The sequence below is a fragment of the Lepisma saccharinum genome, chromosome 11, assembly GCF_977018435.1.
Source record: "Lepisma saccharinum chromosome 11, izLepSacc3.1, whole genome shotgun sequence".
NCBI classification, from domain to species: Eukaryota; Metazoa; Arthropoda; class Insecta; order Zygentoma; family Lepismatidae; genus Lepisma; species Lepisma saccharinum.
Window position 1 is genome coordinate 58,631,142 of NC_139239.1, and position 18,516 is coordinate 58,649,657.

General features: G+C 38.1%; 1 protein-coding gene across 1 annotated transcript in view; it reads left to right on the top strand.

The window, feature by feature from the left end:
* Nucleotides 1-18,265, top strand: part of LOC145994840 (poly(ADP-ribose) glycohydrolase-like) — a 59,548-nt gene extending 41,283 nt beyond the window's left edge. The window contains exons 8-13 of the mRNA XM_083131209.1: nucleotides 1,368-1,527; nucleotides 1,972-2,102; nucleotides 5,293-5,480; nucleotides 15,489-15,723; nucleotides 16,749-16,886; nucleotides 17,668-18,265. Coding sequence (XP_082987335.1) covers nucleotides 1,368-1,527; nucleotides 1,972-2,102; nucleotides 5,293-5,480; nucleotides 15,489-15,723; nucleotides 16,749-16,886; nucleotides 17,668-17,972 — 1,157 coding nt within the window. The 3' untranslated portion in view covers nucleotides 17,973-18,265. The remainder of the gene's footprint in view (nucleotides 1-1,367; nucleotides 1,528-1,971; nucleotides 2,103-5,292; nucleotides 5,481-15,488; nucleotides 15,724-16,748; nucleotides 16,887-17,667) is intronic.
* Nucleotides 18,266-18,516: the final 251 nt, after the last annotated feature.

Consider the following 18,516-nt stretch of genomic DNA (forward strand, 5'->3'; position numbering starts at 1 on the left):
GAAGGTGGGGATGCGGGGATTGTCAGGTATTAACATGGCGGTGGTACGAGCTGTTAGGCCTTCAGGTGGGCCGCGGGTGTGGATGAAGTCCCGGATTTTGGTGAGGTGTTCGGCGGATAGGTCAACTGTGGTGGGTTTGTAGGTGGAGGGGTCAGCCAGCTGGCGGTTGGCTTCCGCCAGGTAGTCTTGAGAGTTCAAGACCACCGTGGTGGACCCCTTGTCAGCTGGGAGGATTTTGATGTTGTGGTTGTTGCGGAGGTACACCAGGCCCTGGTTAACCGTGGATATCCCTCCATCCTGGTCACCAAGCAAATATCACGAGCTGCCTCACATACCACTACCACCAAGAAACCTGCTGCCACCAACCCACCTGCACTCATCACCCAATATCATCCCCACCTCAACAAAATCAGGCACACACTGCACTCTCTTCTCCCAATCCTCCACAGTGATCCCGAAACCAAAAACATATTTCCCGACAAACCCAGGGTGGTTTTCAAAACGCCCCCCTAACCTCCAAAACATCCTGGTCCACAACACTCCTTCACCACACATCCAACACCCCCCTGCCCATAAATGCACCGACCCAGGTGCAAGACCTGTCCCATCCTTATCACTTCTCACACCCTCCAGGTGCACAGGTGCACCACGGCCACTGGCAAATTTACCCTCCATCCCAAAGGGACCTGCCATGCCTCAAACCTTATCTACATCCTCACCTGCAACATCTGTGGTGATTTTTACCTGGGGGAAACATCAACGGCCCTCAACCTCCGCATCAATAACCACCGCTCCTCCACCCACAACCTTGACTTCACTGTCGCCGTCCACACCAACCACCACAACATCAGTTTCAACGACTGCTTCCGGGTAGCGATCATCCACCTCCTACCCCAACCCAGCCCAACACCTCTGTTCGCAAAAGATGGGAGAGGGCCTATATATCGGCCATGAGTGCAACCACTCCACCTGGCCTGAACAAGGCCACCCAGTAATGCCCAACCCTCACCCACCCTCCCACCCTCCCTTCCCAACTCATCCTACACACTCACAGTTTACGACGAGCCTGGTGACGAAACAGTGTTTTTTTCGTTCTACGCACCGCTTCTTCTTCAATGGGGACCTGGCAACTCTGCAGGACCCCAACTTCCGGTTCCGTCTTCTGTTTCTTCTCACACCGATGATGCTATAAATTAGCGAAAATTTTGAATTTTCCTACTGTCCGGTGAGTGTTTCCTTTTACCTTATTTGATTTTTACTTAGCCCTTTTGGCCCTCCTTGCTTTTATCCATTATATATATATATATATATATATATATATATATATATATATATATATATATGTGTGTTTTTGTTTTGTTATTTAGTTCCAAATGGTGTAGTAACATTCAAGAGGCAGTACATACCTACAACTGAACTCCCTGTTTGGGAAAATTCACAAAAAGAACTTTCAAAGCTCAGAATAACCAGTACAGGAACAATTGAAGATGATGGAGATGGAATGTTACAAATGGATTTTGCCAACAAGTAGGTTTGCTTTAAATTTGGTTCATTTTAAATTTGTTATTTTTAATGTACTAGTACATTCTTGTTCACAAATGTTAATAAACATGTGGAAGATATCCAGGAAAGAGTATATAATGTGTAGCAAAGTGATTGGTCATCCAACTCCTTATTTATTGATAAAAATATTTGTGCTTCTGTGGATATTTTAGTGTGAAAACAATGCAAATGTTGATACATTGGAACCCTGATTTTACGTTATCATATTTTACTTTTTTCTGTATTATACATTCAATGTTCATGGTCCAATACAGCAACATGTTATAAAATCCATGTTCCCCTGTAACAATATTCTCAGTATTGGCTTAATAAATGTGATGTAAATAGATGTAATGTGGAATGTGTAGAACCATTTATAAGGTCTACCACACAGATAATTCCTGTAATGAATTGCTTTTATTTTTACAGATATATTGGCGGTGGAGTGTTAGGTTGGGGCTGTGTCCAAGAGGAAATCAGGTTTGTGATTTGTCCAGAGTTAATTGCATCATGCTTGTTTATGGAAAGGATGGACCTGACTGAAGCCATCATTATTTCAGGTACGTTTTAAGAGTAAATGCGGGGTTGAACTGATATGCACTGATAGCAATATCATTTCTCAGACATTGTAGCAGTTAATCACTCTGAATACAGTATTGTACTGACTTACCAGTTTTCTCACAATAAGTGTTCTTACTTTCATTTGTGAAAAAGTAATTTCTTTAAATAACATTCCAGAAATTTTATGTTCTTCAAAAGGTATCAAGAGTGTAATAGTATTGGTAGTTATATATATTGGCTCAGTATCAATCAGATTCTGAAGAACTAAAATTTTACCTAAGTCTAAGTCATGGCAGGTAAGTAAAATAATCTTTATTCAAATTTCTTTGCATACATTCCTGTGATTACAAAAGTTTTGTTCATAACTTTCTGTTGATTTTAGCCTGTGTAAGTTTTGATAGTTCTAACTTGACAATAATAGTATGGAATTACATTGAATGGACATTTCCACTTTAACATGAAAAATGTTTTAAATCCATTCATTTTACGGATAATGACACAAACATGAGATGTGCAAAATTTCTCGGCGATATTTGTTTTGGTTCTCGAGAAACACGTCTTCAAACAACGCTGAAATTCACCTCCTATGTCACAGATTTGAAAACGTCCTGTGCATAGACTAGAGGTCCCCTGACGTCATCACTTAGATATGCATGTAGGCAGGGCTTCTGCTCGTCCCGTCAACTTAGCATGAGCCATGAAAGCGAACGCAAAGTTACTTGTTGCTAAGTAAAACAAGTATCTTGTAACTTCCAGTGCAAAATGGTGTTCTCCATTTCTTGGAAATTTATTGTACATACCTTGGCTATTTTTCGACGTAGTCACCATTAACCTCCAGACATTTCTGATAGCGTGGCACAAGCTTCCGTATACCCTCTGCGTAAAAATCTGCCACCTGAGAGTGCAGCCAGTGCAGAACTGATGTCTTGAGCACTTCACTGTCATTGAAACGCTTTGATGCAAGCCACTTTTTCAGGTGAATAAAAAGAAACAAATCGCTGGGGGCAAGGTCGAGGCTGTAAGGGGGATGATTGAATAGTTCCCATCATGTTGATGTCAACATCTGTGGTGATTTTTACCTGGGGGAAACATCAACAGCCCTCAACCTCCGCATCAATAACCACCGCTCCTCCACCCACAACCTGGACTTCACTGTCGCCGTCCACACCAACCACCACAACATCAGTTTCAACGACTGCTTCCGGGTAGCGATCATCCATCTCCTACCCAAACCAGCCAACACCTCTGTTCGCAAAAGATGGGTAAGGGCCTATATATCGGCCATGAGTGCAACCACTCCACCTGGCCTGAACAAGGCCACCCAGTAATGCCCATCCCTCACCCACCTTCCCCCCAAACCATCCCGTCCCTCCCGCCCTCCCAACTCTTCCTACACACTCACAGTTTACGACGAGCCTGGTGACGAAACAGTATTTTTTTCGTTCTACGCACCGCTTCTTCTTCGATGGGGACCTGGCAACTCTGCAATGCCCCAACTTCCGGTTCCGTCTATTTCTTCTCACACCGATGATGCTATGAAATTAGCGAAAATTTTGAATTTTTCTACTGTCCGGTGAGTGTTTCCTTTTACCTTCTTTGATTTTTATATATATATATATATATATATATATATATATATATATATATATATATATATATATATATATACACACATATATATATATATACACATATATATATATATAAGGGGGGGGGGTTCAACTTTTGGTATGATTACGGTTACTTTATTTCATAAGTGAAAATCCAGGACACTGCTGGCCAGAAGCTTGTTGTAGAGCATGGGGGGAGGGGGTGCCGGACCCGACAAAGTTGTGGGTATGTAGTCACGAAGTCACGCTACTTAGTATTGATACTTTTCTGTTCATCTTGTGTCACTACGTTTTTAAAAACAAAATTTCTTTAGGATGACTCGAGGGGGAAAAAATAACTGATTTGACAGTCTTAATGCAGTTTCTTATCGCAGAAATTCTGAAACTATCAGGAAATTGCAGACATTTGGTCTGCAGTCCCATCTGGTGTGTGGAATTACATAATTTCCTTCCCATCCTATACGTCTTTAATTTAGGAGAATGAAATAAGTCTGAAGAATTTTTTAGGAACAAGCAGATAGAACAGGTAATCTGGTAATTTTACTGAACCAGAGGGGAAGGTGAGGGTTGGACCCGTTGAACCCCCCTTAAATGAGCCCATGGCTATACACATTATTTCCTTGTAAATACATAAACTAAGTATTGATATGTACTGTGCAACTGATGCAATCGTCTCACTGTTTTTTCTCTCATTTGCACAAAAATATTCGATCATAATTTGCGCAACAGAAATGAAACACACACTGAAATTGCTTTATGGAAAAGAAAGTAAAATAGGCTTTATAAATAAAGTGAAGAATGTGAAAATTCTTATTTTGCACTACATAGGTTACTGTAAATTTTGATAAATATAAGTTTAAAATATATTTTTGAAAGTTTGGTCAGCTGCCAATTTTACAAGCAATATTTTTCACATGACCTGAGAACACGCACGCAGCAGAACCCTTTCATTTATCTTCAACATGAGCAGCATGGATATTTCATAGAAGAATGATCATTACAAAGCATAGCTCTCCTTTCCACTATCGCTCCTTATTCCATTATTTAAATCTGTACAGATTTGTAAAACTGCTGCACATGTTCGCTCACCGTGGCCTACCCCCAGTAAACTGGATGCTCGAAGCAGACGACAAACGAGCTCTCTCTAAGTAGTGACATATTAACATGGCGGGGTGTGTTTTCAGCGCAACGCTAGCCTCGCAACTTTGGAAGTCTCGTTTTTGCCTTAAGCTGAGCGCAGAGAGAAGCGAGAACTTGCAAGGGTCATTTTTCCAGGGTGTAGTTTTTAAAATTGTTGTAAAAAAAATTGAGTGAAAATTTCCATTGTATGGAAGGATTTTTGTTCTTGTTTTCTTGTTCTTTTTTTTAGGGAATGTAATTGTACTGATGCTGAAAAGGTTGTCCTCTGCTTAATCTGCTTTTTATGTTTCAATTTTTGAAGCCGACATTGCAGAAAACAGAATGAATAAATGTGTTGAATGACAATTTGCCTACTATTATATCTGCCGTTGGCTCTACTCATTACTACTTACAATAGCATTGCAATGCTTTGTACATGAATATATTTCTTTTATTGCAGGTTGTGAAAGATTCAGCAGTTATTCTGGTTATGGAGACACTTTTGAGTGGATTGGTGATTTTGATGATGAAACTCCCTGTGATTCCAGTGGTAGACGATTATGTACTGTAGTAGCTGTGAATGCTTTGCGCTTCAGGAATATCCATATTCAGTTTGCCCCTTGGTTCCTTGTACGGGAGCTAAATAAGGTATTTACAGAAATTTCCTAGAATTGTGGATAATGTGTGTTTGTAACCAACCGCTGGTAGATTCGTAGGAATAAACTGATATTCAACATCAATTGTTTATTGCTAAAAAAACACACAAAACATATAAACAACACGAGACAGGACACTTTAAAAGCAAGTAGTGTCATTGGAATCTCGGCCGCTTCTTCTTTGCTGTCTCTCGTCCAGCCCTGATGATGACTTTTGAGATGAAGTCAATACCTTGGACAGAATTTTAAAGTGTCTTGTGTTGTGCTGTTTATTTGTTTTGTGTTTTCTTAACAAGAATATGGGTGGCACGTGATATAAAAAAGTTTTTTGTAATGTCCTATCAAAATGTTTACCGATAACCGATCGGCAAGATTTGCACTATACAATGATCAAAGGAAAATTTTTGAAACAAAGTTTAAAGTAAATGTAGTTTAAGTGAAAAGCATGTTTGAAAACTGACATGATCTGGGAAGGCATAAAAGTTTGCCGTAACAAAGTTGTCAAAGACACCATAGGGTACAGGGAAAGATAGAAATGCGAGATACCATGGGTCACAGAAAGTATGCTCGAAAAAATGGAAGAAAGGAGAAAATGGAAAAAATATTAATACAGAAGAAGGAAGAAGAAACTTCAGAGAACTCAATAACCAGCTAAGATGGGAAACAGATAAGGCAAAGGAGAAATGGATGAAACAAAGATAACGAGGAAATTAGAGGAATTAGGAAAAAAGGAGAGATGTGATCTTATGTACCGTGAAATTCGATACCTGGACTTTACAAAAAGGAAGTGGGAAGCAATGAAAGAAGATGAGAACGGAAACGATATTATGGACAAACAAGAAATGTTTAAAACATGGGAAGAGTATGTAAAAGATTTATATGGAAAATAAAGCTGACCGGATACTCTATGCATAGATAAAGAAAAAGAGGTATCTGAGGACGAAAAAGGGCTACCCATCATGATGGAAGAATTTGAGTTGGCACTCAAAGAAATAAAGAATGGAAAAGCAACAGGAAGTGACCAAATTCCTGCAGAACTCATAAAAACTTGGTGAAGGAAAGAAAGAAATGCTACACTTATGCAATGAAGTCTATGAAAAAGGTGTATGGCCAGAAGATTTCGTGGAAACAATCTTAGAACCTCTAAAGAAGAGAAGTAACGCCAAGAAATGGTCTGAGTATAGGACAATCAGTTTGATATCACAATCAGCAAAAATTCTTTTGAGAATTTTAAATAGATGCCTATACTCAAAAATGAACAGAGAGATAGAGGAAGAACAGTTTGGTTTATAGAGAGGAGAGAGGTACTAGGGATGCCATAGGACTGCTGAGAACACTTGGAGAAAGATACCTGGAAAAAGGTAAAGAAATTTTTGTAGCAGTTGTCGACTTGGAGAAAGCCTTTCATAGAGTGAACTGGACCAGACTCTCAGGGATCCTGAAGAATATTGGTGTAGATTGGAAGGAAAGGGGTTTTATCTGCAACCTATATACAACCTTTGTCAGAAAAGTTTCAGGACAGCTCGTAAATGGTCCTAGGTCTTGTCAAAATAGTCCCCTCAGCTATCTAAGCACAGCTGCCACCATTTCTGGGGGGCCATAGAAGCAAGCAGAGAAAGCTTCATCTGGGATGCTTCTCAGCAAATCTGTAACAGCCGTTTGGATTGCTGCAATATCTTCATGATGATTCCCTTTCAGCGGCGTTTTCACACTCTGAAACAAGAACAAAAATCACAGAGCGACAGGTCGGGTGAATATGTTGGATGTGGTAGAGCAGGGATACGATGCTTGGCCATATATATCTGGACAGATAAAGCAGTATGGGGCCTTGCATTGTCATGCAATAACAGGGTGGTGACAGACCTGGAAAACCGGGAAAAGTCAGGGAATTTGAGGTGTCAAAAAGAGTCAGTGAAATGTCAGGGAATTTCGTCTTCATCGATTTTTTATTTTTTTAAAGATATTTTTATGGAACTCTGCACGGGAACAGGAAATTTCGTTCGTAAGTTTCGGCATCAATTTTTAGGCCCCTTTTATGCGCAACACAACCACGGCGCTAGAAACCAATGATGGCAGGAGGAGAGAGAGAGAGAGAGAAATTTCTCCCAGCCGGGCTTCTCGGCAGGAATTTTAATTTTTCCACCTTTTGGAGGAAAATTGTTATAACTCTGGCACTATGGGAGCAATCTACTTCGGATAACTTTTGTTTTGCAGCTAAACCATCAGCGCATGCAACCGTATACCATTCAGAACACCGGACCGAGGAAGGGGGGGGGGATGTCCCCCGAATTTCAATGGGAAAAACATAAAAATCAGGTGTTTGCCCCTTCTTATCCCGCTATTTTGGGAAGAAGGCACGAGCTTTAGTATTCTTTTCAAAGAATGGACATTTCTCAAGAGAATGAAACATGTTTCATGTGCTTGGATGCCATACAAGTTGACTAATAAGCCAAAATGTGATTTTTTTAAAATTTTATTATTTTTTTTTTACGAAAAATAGGTCATTTGCATTTTTGGAGGAATATTGTTATTACTCGGACACTATGGGAGCAATCTACTTCGGATAACTTTTGTTTTACAGCTAAAACATCAGAGCATGCAACCGTGTACAATTCAGAACGCCGAACCGAGGAAGGAGAGTTTGGGGGTCGCGAGCTCCGAATTTCAATGGAAAGAAACAAATCTGGAGTTTGCCCCCTGTTCTCCCTATTTTGGGGAGAAGGCGTGAACTTTAGTATTCTTTTCAAAGAATGGACATTTCTCAAGAGAATGAAACATTTTCATGTTCTTGGTTGCAATACAAGTTGAATAATAAGCCAAAATGTGATTTTCTTTTTTTTTTTACGAAAAGCAATTAATTTGCATTTTTGGATGAAAATTGTTATAACTCGGGCACTATGGGAGCATTCTACTTCGGATAAGTTTTGTTTTGCAGCTAACACATCAGAGCATGCAACCGTCTGCAATTCAGAACACCGGACCGAGGAAGGGAGGCTTGGGGGCACGACCCCCGAATTTCAATGGAAAAAACTTAAAAATCTGGAGTTTGTTCCTTCTTCCCCCGCTATTTTTGGGAGAGGGCGCGAACTTTAGTATTCTTTTCAAAGAATGGACATTTCTCAAGAGAACGTAACATGTTTCATGTTCTTCGGTGTACAAGTTGAATAATAAGCCAAGATGTGTTGCTTTTTTTTTTTACGAAAAATAGGTAATTTGCATTTTTGGAGGTAAATTGTTATAAATCGGGTACTATGGGAGCAATCTACTTCGGATAAGTTTTGTTTTGCAACTAGAACATCAGAGCATGCAACCGTGTACAATTCAGAACATCGAACACGACCCAGAATTTCAATGAAAAAACATAAAAATCTGGAGTTTGCCCCCTCTTCTCCCGCTATTTTGGGGAGAAGGTGCAAACCTTAGTATTCTCTTCAAATAATGGACGTTTACAAAGAGATTGAAACATGTTTCATTTTCCTGGGTGCCATACAAGTTGAATAATGAGCCAAAATGTGAAACTCTGTTCGGAAATGTGGCATGGATATTTTGCGGAGAGGGGGAGGTTGGTTATCAATATGAATTTCCCAGGCTTACTCCAGACCTGTGTCAGAGTTTCCACCCAAACATGAGAGTGTGAAGGTCCAAAAAGCACATTCATTTCGTAATCAACACCATGATACCATATGGTATCATCGGGCCAGTAAGACCTTACTCTGATGATACCATATGGGGGAGTAAAGGTTAAGCCTCTAAATATTATGTGGAAAATGCATTGAATTGTCATTTTTTCTTGTCCATATGGGAGAAGTAAGGGGACCTGTCAACAGATGGAGTGGATAAGAGCGGGTGGCGCCGTCCGAAAGTTGTCGGAAATTGTAGTAAGGCATTTTGTTGGGCAAACTGAAGGAACATGGGAAAAAAATAGGTTCTATTGATACATACGATTTTTGTCGAATATCGCCACCCAACAAAGTATCTCACTACAATATGCATCAGAAATTCCATGGACTCCAACATCCAACAAAAATCGCATGCATAAACAAGAACTTTAGACTGCAAATATGCTACTGGAATTTTATTACTCTTCTGGCTAACTTCACCTTATTTAATGTAGCAGTGCTTTCGAATTTTTTCTTTCATCATCCTGATGTATTACTGGTTTCGCACAAGTTAACATACGTTTACAATGACATTGCACTATTCTTAGATATGAAGAAGAATCCAACCAAACGGGATATATATTGAATACTATCACGAAAAAGTGAAACATAAATCTGCATTGGTGAACGTTATAAAAATTGGCAAGTGCATGCTCCGAACCTTAAATTTACTGCAACACTAGTATTGCAATGAAATTAACGCCACTCTCTGTCCTGTCTGTTTAAACTCATGAGATGGTCATTAATCTCTCACTGAGTAAGGTTAATGTCCAATATTATGAAATAAAATACTAATAACAAATACGTAAATATTTTAATATCATATTTACTCGAATCATTCAATCATAAAAGCAATGCTTCCATATTAAAAACACTTAGTTGCTGACCAAGGCAGATTATTAAGATAAAAAACACTTAACGGGTAACGTTTCAACCCTGTATCAGGGTCTTCCTCAGACGAAGAACTAAACGATCATTTTAGTTTAGTTCTTCGTCTGAGGAAGACCCTGATACAGGGTTGAAACGTTACCCGTTAAGTGTTTTTTATCTTAATAAACTGCCTTGGTCAGCAACTTAGTGTTCATAAAAGCAAATCACTTTCTTAAAGAATTGACTTTTCTCTGTCAGCCCTGCTAAATTTTCACTTTCCATCTACTGATTTATACGAGGGGTGGCCAGAAAGTAATTTCCGATTAGTAGGGACATTCGTTTTTCGCAAACGCCAAAACCGTGAAAAATGGTAATTGCTGCGAAGTTATGTTTAGGAATGTGCAGTGATGTCTGGACACATTTTTTGCCCGTTTGAAATATTGAAATAATGCGAATTGTTGGCGTTTTTAGCAATTTTTTCAAAAGAAATGTCCTAAAACAACGAAAAATTCTATGAAATCCAATATTCTTGTCTTTTCTAGGCCATGTTTGTGTACATAGAACATGCAAGTTTTCCAACATTTTACTCAAGAGTAAACTATAGAGTTATACGTACATGGAATAATTCTGACAGACCACGATTTTTTCAACTTCATTTTTAATCACAGAGCAAAGTGGCAGGGTTCTAACAGGAGATCGAGTGCGTACGGGATCCACATCTTCGTATTTGTCGCACGAGATATGTTTTGAATTACCAAGCTAAGTGCGCACCATCAGCATTTGCCGAGCGAGTAATAATGGAGTTCAGTCGTTAGGGCGACTGACTACTATGTGAGAGACCCGGGGTCGATCCCCTGTGGGGGAGAACCGGGATGTTTTCCACCTATTTAAACTGCTCCGGCACCCACCCAGCATCATATGAAGCTGGTACCTTGAGGAAACTATGAGGGATAAAGGTAGTCAGGAGCGTGGTGCTTATCACATCATCCCCAGCTTCAGCCGTGATCAAGAAAGTGTGGGGCCACACCCTTATACACCTTCGTGGAAAGTGCAGGGGAGCACTTTACTTTTACTTCCTCAAAAATCTGTTCCAACATATCAAACTGTCACGAAAATATGTAGACCATGTGACCTACAATTTAAAATAATAGTTTAAAAGCACAATTGAGTATTACGTTTCGGTATATTTGGCAGAAAAATGTTCTAAAACAGAAACGTGAATTTTGGGAAACGTAACACTAACAAGTCAAAAAAAGATAATGCCAATTTTTGGTGCCATAATATATCGGTATCTGTCACGTGAGATTGATTGATTTTAATTTTTTGGGTACGTCGCCACTTATGGTCATTATGCACCCTTCAGTATGTACGGGGAAAATTCCATTATCTAAAACCCTTACCTTAAAATTAAGAAAGGGGTATGGAAAATAACTTTCAAGATATCAAACTCTCACGAAGAGGCATAAGCCATGTGACTTACAATTTGAAACAGTAGTTTTAAAACACCATGAAGGTATAATTTCAGATATTTGCCAGAAAATGCACTAAAATGAAAATGTGAATTTTGGGGAAAATAACACTGTATAGTAAAAAATAAGAAAATATACCAATTTGGAAAAAAATACCAAAATATCAAAGTCCCTACCGATTAGGCATAAATTAAACAAGAATATCAGTTGTAATTTATTGCATTAGTAACAGTGAGTCCTAACCTAATTTTCGGCATAATCACCACCGTTGTTCTGGCATTTGTCGTAGCATGGCACTAAATTCTGTATGCCCATGGTATATGTGTCTTACAGCAAAGACTGGAACTGTGTAGCTGTCAAATCCTTGCTCAGCCAGAAACCTCTTCAGTTGAACAAAGAGATGAAAGTCAGTACATTCAAGGCCAGGGCTGTTCAGGGAGTGGTTCAAGATCTGTCACCTGAAGTGATGCAAAGGGCCCATGTGTACTCAGCTGTATGGGGTTGTGCACATTCGATTGGCCTTCCTTGAATTGTCTGCACCATCGTCTGACCATACTATCACTCAACGACGTCCGGTCTGCATACCTCACACGATTGCTGGTGACTCTGTGTCAAATTCTGAGCGTGCAATGTAGGCTACATCGCAGTCGATGGGAGACTGTATGAGAGCTGCAATCTTTAACCTAGAACTGTCCTAAAACGGCTGCATTGCAACTGTGCAAGATTACAGCTACATGCGTCTTCCTGCCTGCATGTGTGTGTCGCTCTACGACCACTAGTGCTGCGTATAGGCACCATTGGAGCTTTTTTCAGGATGCCCCTCGTATATGAACTTTCAGAATCTTTTATTATTAGTGTTCCTGTTTTCATGTGTGGTTAGCTAAATCAGGTACCTATACAATGGAATTCTATAAATTCCTTGCGTTAAATTTCTAATACCTACATACCCTTCTCGTCAGCATTAATGGTATAACTGCATGTTGTCAGTTTCACAGTATTTCACTTGGATATACTGTACTGAAGCAGAAATCCCATTGATAATGTAAGGAAATATGACACTTTCTTTTGTTCGATTCAATTGTTTCACTTATATGCAAGTTGTTTGCTTTACAGAGACGAGAGAAGTAGCTTTATGCATTGAAAAATGAGTCCGCATTCATGGTTCTTGCAAGCTGAACGTTCCAAACCTCAGTGGAAATATCAACATATAATACCGAGAATGGATAAGGAGACTGATAAATTACAAGTTGTATTTCTTAATCAATCACTCTTCACTCTTATCTCATTTAGTCGTAACTTTAAAAATAATCAAGTATTTTATTTTAAACTTACTGCATATGACAAAATTCTGTAATCATTCCCTAGCTTGTGAATTCTAATAATTTTCCAAATTCACTATTTTGTAGTTTGAATTCAAATCATAGAGAATAGAGATATTAAGTCAATTTCATAGAAGATAATATTGGTACTTAACAAAACCATACGTGGATCTGTATGAGTTTATTATTTCCATTTGCAAAAACATCGATTTAGTTAAGTTTGTAATTGTCAGGGAAAAATGTAAATTTTGTCCTGGAAAACCTGGAAAAGTCAGGGAATTTCATTTCTGCTTGTTTGTAGCCACCCTGAATAAGAACCACTGCCCAGATGCCCACAAATGAAGATGGCACCGCCAAATTGCTTGATGCAAACGTTTCAGGACGTCAGTATAAAAGTTTTGGTTTATCGTTTGTCCTTCAGACAGATATTCATGGTGCACCAAACATTTAGCATCAAAAAATGTGATCAACATTGTCTTTCACTTTGGGATCATCTTATGTCTTTGTCACTCTGGGATCGTCTCTTACTGAATCTCTGCCCACTCGAAACCTTTTGTGCCATTAACAGACACGGCTTCTCGATAATGCCTCGTCACAATATGCTTGCTGTATCATATTCCATGTTTCACGAGGGATTTTCCCTAGCTTAATGCAGAACTTAATGTTAACTCTCCAACTAAATGCGCCAACATGCCGAACAGTGGGTTGCTGATCACAGCCCTGCCACCTAGCGAGTTTACATGGAAACACTTCCAAGGCCATGTTTATTCAGAACACATATCAGCTGACTGAATGACACTCATTTCTTGTGTTTGAATATCAAAGGTAAGGAATAAAAAAATCAGTCCTGGAACTTTTCTGACAAAGGTTGTATGAGGCAATGTATAAAAGTGAAAATAGGAGAAGAAATGAACCCGGGAAGTGAAATTGGAAGAGGGGTACAACAAGGCTGCTGCCTTTTCCCTACATTATTCAACACCTATTCACAAGAAATAGTTAAAAATCTTTTCCAGATCAAGGGGGAGTATCAGTAGGAGGAAGGAAAATATCTTGTATAAGATTTGCAGATGACATTGCCCTGTTGGCAGAAAATGAAAGAACCATAAATATCATAAATGCCATGTTAGCAGAAATTAATACCATCTGTGAACAGTCTGGATGAAAAGAAATGTCAACAAGACGAAAGCAATGGTGATCAGAAGAAAACGGAGGAAGGCAAATGTGAGATCAGAGGCAAGAGATCAAGTAGACAGCTTTAAATATCTTGGATGCAGCATAAGCAGTGATATGAAATGCAGCCAAGAAATAAAAGTAAGAATAGCAATGGTAAAGGAAGCCTTTAATAGAAAGAAAAATATTTTTTGTGGATCTATGAACAAAGAACTGAGGAAAGACTAATAAAATGCTTTGTATGGAGTGTAGTAGCTCTATATGGTGCAGAAACATGGATACTTAGAACAAGTGAGAAAAAGCAACTGGAAGCTCTGGAAATGTGGTTGTGGAAACGAATGGAGCAGGTGAAATGGACAGAAAAAGTGAAAAATGAAACAGTGTTGGAAAGAGTGGGAAGAGAAATGCTGGAGATAATCATGAAGAGAGAAGAAAGAAATTGGTTGGGCCACTGGATGAGAAGGCACTGTATCCCAAGGGATGCTATTGAAGGAATGGTCAATTGAAAGAAAATCCAGGGAACAAGAAGATGGCATCAAAATAAATGGGTCCTATGCTACTACAAAGCGAAGGGCTGAAGATCGAACAGCATGGAGGCTGCAAGGAAAGACCTGTTCCTGGGCAGAAGACAATGAATGAATGATCAAGTTTATATTGTTCAATTCAAGTGTATAAAATACGAAAGTACTTTGCCAGACTTAATAGTTTTAAATGCAAGAATGCATTCTTAAAAAGGTATACATTGTTTTATTGCAAGAAACTATCTTATGCCCTCAGCACTTCAGTGCTATGGATATCCAGCTTTTTCAAGCGGTTCATTGGTGATATATTTAAACATTATTCACAGGCTTAACAACGATCTTTTATTTTTTAACTGATAACAGAAAACTCGATTGTTATCATTGATAATTGTCCAACCTGTAGATATTGTTTAAATATAGTACCAGTGATCTCTTAAAAAAGATGCATGGGTACTTTAGTATTATACGAACTACCTCATTGCATTGCTCAAGTGATTTATTGCTTTGTGTAATTGTGCAATCGACATTCATTATGATACGTACCTAACCTAACCTAATCAAATACAGTGTTTCTTTTGCTTCCCCAGAAAACAGGTAGTCCGTATAATACTAAAGTACAGATGCATAATAGTTTTTCTTGTATGTACGCATTGCTTGCATGATAGAATTATTTTCCTGTAGTTTACGGTTATTACAAGCATAAGAAAACAGTTTTTTCTTTGTGACGTTTCAGGAGAAAGGAGCGTGTGTTCTCCTGAAACGTCACAAAGAAAAAACTGTTTTCTTATGCTTGTAATAACCGTAAACTACAGGAAAATAGTACAGATGCATGTTTGTAGCAGTGACACATGATAATATAGAAAAAAAATTACAGAAGGAACGTTACTTTTTATGTACAAATCAAATTTCAATAAATTAGTGTACGTTTGATTAGTGTGCCTTCCTTCACAGGTAGAGTTGAATAACATTTTTTTTTTTTATTCTTCATCCAGGCATATGCAGGTTTCTATGGTGCAGATGTTCCTAAGGACGAACTTTCCCCTGTAGCCACTGGTAACTGGGGCTGTGGTGTGTACAGAGGAAATCCACGCTTAAAGGTGCTCCTGCAGTTGATGGCTGCAACAGAAGCAGGAAGAGATGTAGTGTACTTCACATTCAACGACAGCAAATTGAGGGACGATGTACATGAAATGTACACTTTCCTGAAAAAGCGTCGCATAACTGTAGGTAAGACCCTTAAACTACCGTCACGTACATGTAGGAATTGGATCATAATAGCCTCTGGGATTTTATTATGTGACTGCAGCATAATGGAAAGGGTTAGGGTAACGCAGTGCATAGTAATGGAGAAAATGTATGAGATATATATGTGTGAGATGATGGTAAAGGAGCTCCTGTTGATCAGTATGGCATCAGGTGCAGAAAAGTCTTACTGTGCTTTGAAGTATGTGAAAGCAGAAGAAGGTAACTTCAAAAAGATGTGGTGTTCTGTCTTTTAATGTATCTACATATTTTAAGGGTTCAGTTTGGGCCAGAATCAGTAAATTTGAGATGTTTGAGGTGTTTTAAAATAAACTAAACATGGCATTTTTGGAGTTAACATTCTTCTGGTTCTCCACGATGATTAATAAAGAAAATGTAAAGTTTACGTTGTTGTTGTATTTGTTACAGGTTTAAACCCATAAAGCACCCTTATACTGTTTGGAGTATTCCTGCTTCACCTGTCCTCACTGATGTTAATGTTGAACCATGCCGACCTTAACCTGCTAATTGAATATTCATGTGTCCACCAACAATTATCATCTTATCTAACCTTGGAACTTGCAGTGTGCAGAGTGCATGACATCCACTATCATGAGAAACCATCTTGGTTAACTTCATAATAGGAGGGAAATTGTTGATTCACTTTGTTTTACGTAAATGTGTGATTCAAGAATTGAAAGAAAACACCAGCAAAGAAGCTAACAACCTCTGCGCCACCATTTAACTCCTTAAAGTCATGTACAATGCTAGACTAAATTTGACTGGTAATACTACAAAATTTTTGTCCTAGTAGCTCAGTAGTTTTTGAGATGCGGATAGGTGATATAGAGCCACAACCACTGGTACATCATGTACTTTTTTTCCAGCCTTGCTGATAGGTAGCCTGAAAGCTGTTATGGATGGATTCAGTGGTCATTTTTTAAAAAAATTAGTGCTCAACATAAAATAGTTCTTTGCTTTGTTTCTCATAATTTTTCTGTGTATTTTAGGACAGTTATGGAGTTATCTCTGCTCCTATTATGATAAAACATTCGAGAATGGAAAACCAACTCTGCAGTTATATCAATATCTTCATCAGGAAATGGGTGCATTGTCAACAAGGAAAAATGTTAATGGTCAGACTTCATGTAAGTTATTTTCAAATCTCTTAGTCATTAGATTCTCTATTTTTTCTTTTTCAACTTGCCTTTCATGTAATACTAAGTTTTTGCATTACTATAATATTTATTGTGTACTGTGAGGAAATAATAACATGAAAAGGATTTTTTTTAACTAATGTAATAAATTAACATTGCATGATAAATGAAGTGGATATGAAATTTCTGTTGGATGCTAATTCATTTTTGTGAATTAACTGCACTAGCGATGCTGGATGATGATGGAAGTTATATTATCAATACCATGCACTAACCAGTGGCAATATCTAAGTCCACCCATCCTTGCATTTTCTCAGATTTTATTTTTGGGCTGACAAATTATAAATTGCTACTAGACAGTAATTTATCTGAACCCTCTGTTTATGTTTTACTATTTGTTCAAATATAAGTATTACATTCCATCTATATCATTATTTTAACAAAATTGATCTTTAAAATATTTATAAGTTCTATAATGTGATTATCAGAATATTAATTAGCATTTAATCAGAAAATCCATTTTGGCATCATGAAAATTCTGCATTTTCCGTAATCCACAGATGATAGAAAGATATCAGTTGTGTTTTAACTTGATACTTTCTGATGCAGATACCACTGAAAAAATCTCAGCATGATCAAAAAATACAGATCTTTAATTTTTTTAAATGTGTTTACAATGTGTGGTAATGTAGTTGCTTTATGGACTGTCTTCGTTAGTCTTATTCATGAAAGCTGCAATATTGATTTTTTTCTTTGGCTTCTTTTATCCCAGGTGCTCAGAGGAAAGCAGATGGAGCATCTGTTTCAACACAAACAGCTTTGAAGAATAAAGAGGAAAGTAGAAAGGAAGAAAGGGATTTTCTAGAGGAAAGGAACAGATTGGAAAAGGAAACTATAATGCAAGCTCTTGATGAAGATGAAGACGTACAGGACAGTGTTCAAGAAAATATCCAAAGCATGGAAGTGGAGACAGTGAAAGAAAGAGTGCAGACAAACAGTAAACTCTTGCAAGGCTTGGATGAGGTTGATAAAGGTGCATTAGTAACGAATAAAGGCAATAGTTTGGGAAAGACTTAGGTTTGTTGTGATCTACATTACACAAAGGTTAATCCAATTCCAGTAAAGTGTGTGAACCACTATGAATGTGTAAATATTTGCAATTTTGTACAAATAATAATATCAAGTGTCAACAGTGAGGCTAAGCATGATTGTGATGCAGTGGTTATGGTTATAGTTATATTATGAATAAATTATTTTTAGAAGTGTGTGATTTTGTATGATTTTGATTTGTATTATTGTATTTTATTTTATTTTACTATTTAAAAATGTACAGTACACTTGCATTTTATTAAAACACTGTTGAATTATTATTGCTGTGTCTTGTGATTAATAGACTTTTTCTTTCTCTCTCTCACGCACACACAGAAGGGGGGAAGGGGACTGGAGAGATTAAATTAGGAACATTGATGTTACTTCTCGGAAGCTCTCCAGAACTCGCTGATATCCAAAGAAAACTACAAGAAAAATATTTCAAAATGTTGCTACCAATATTGACCAAGTTTCACAGTATCCAGAGGGGTAATACAAAATCTGATGTCTGGGATGGGAAATGTGGATGAAA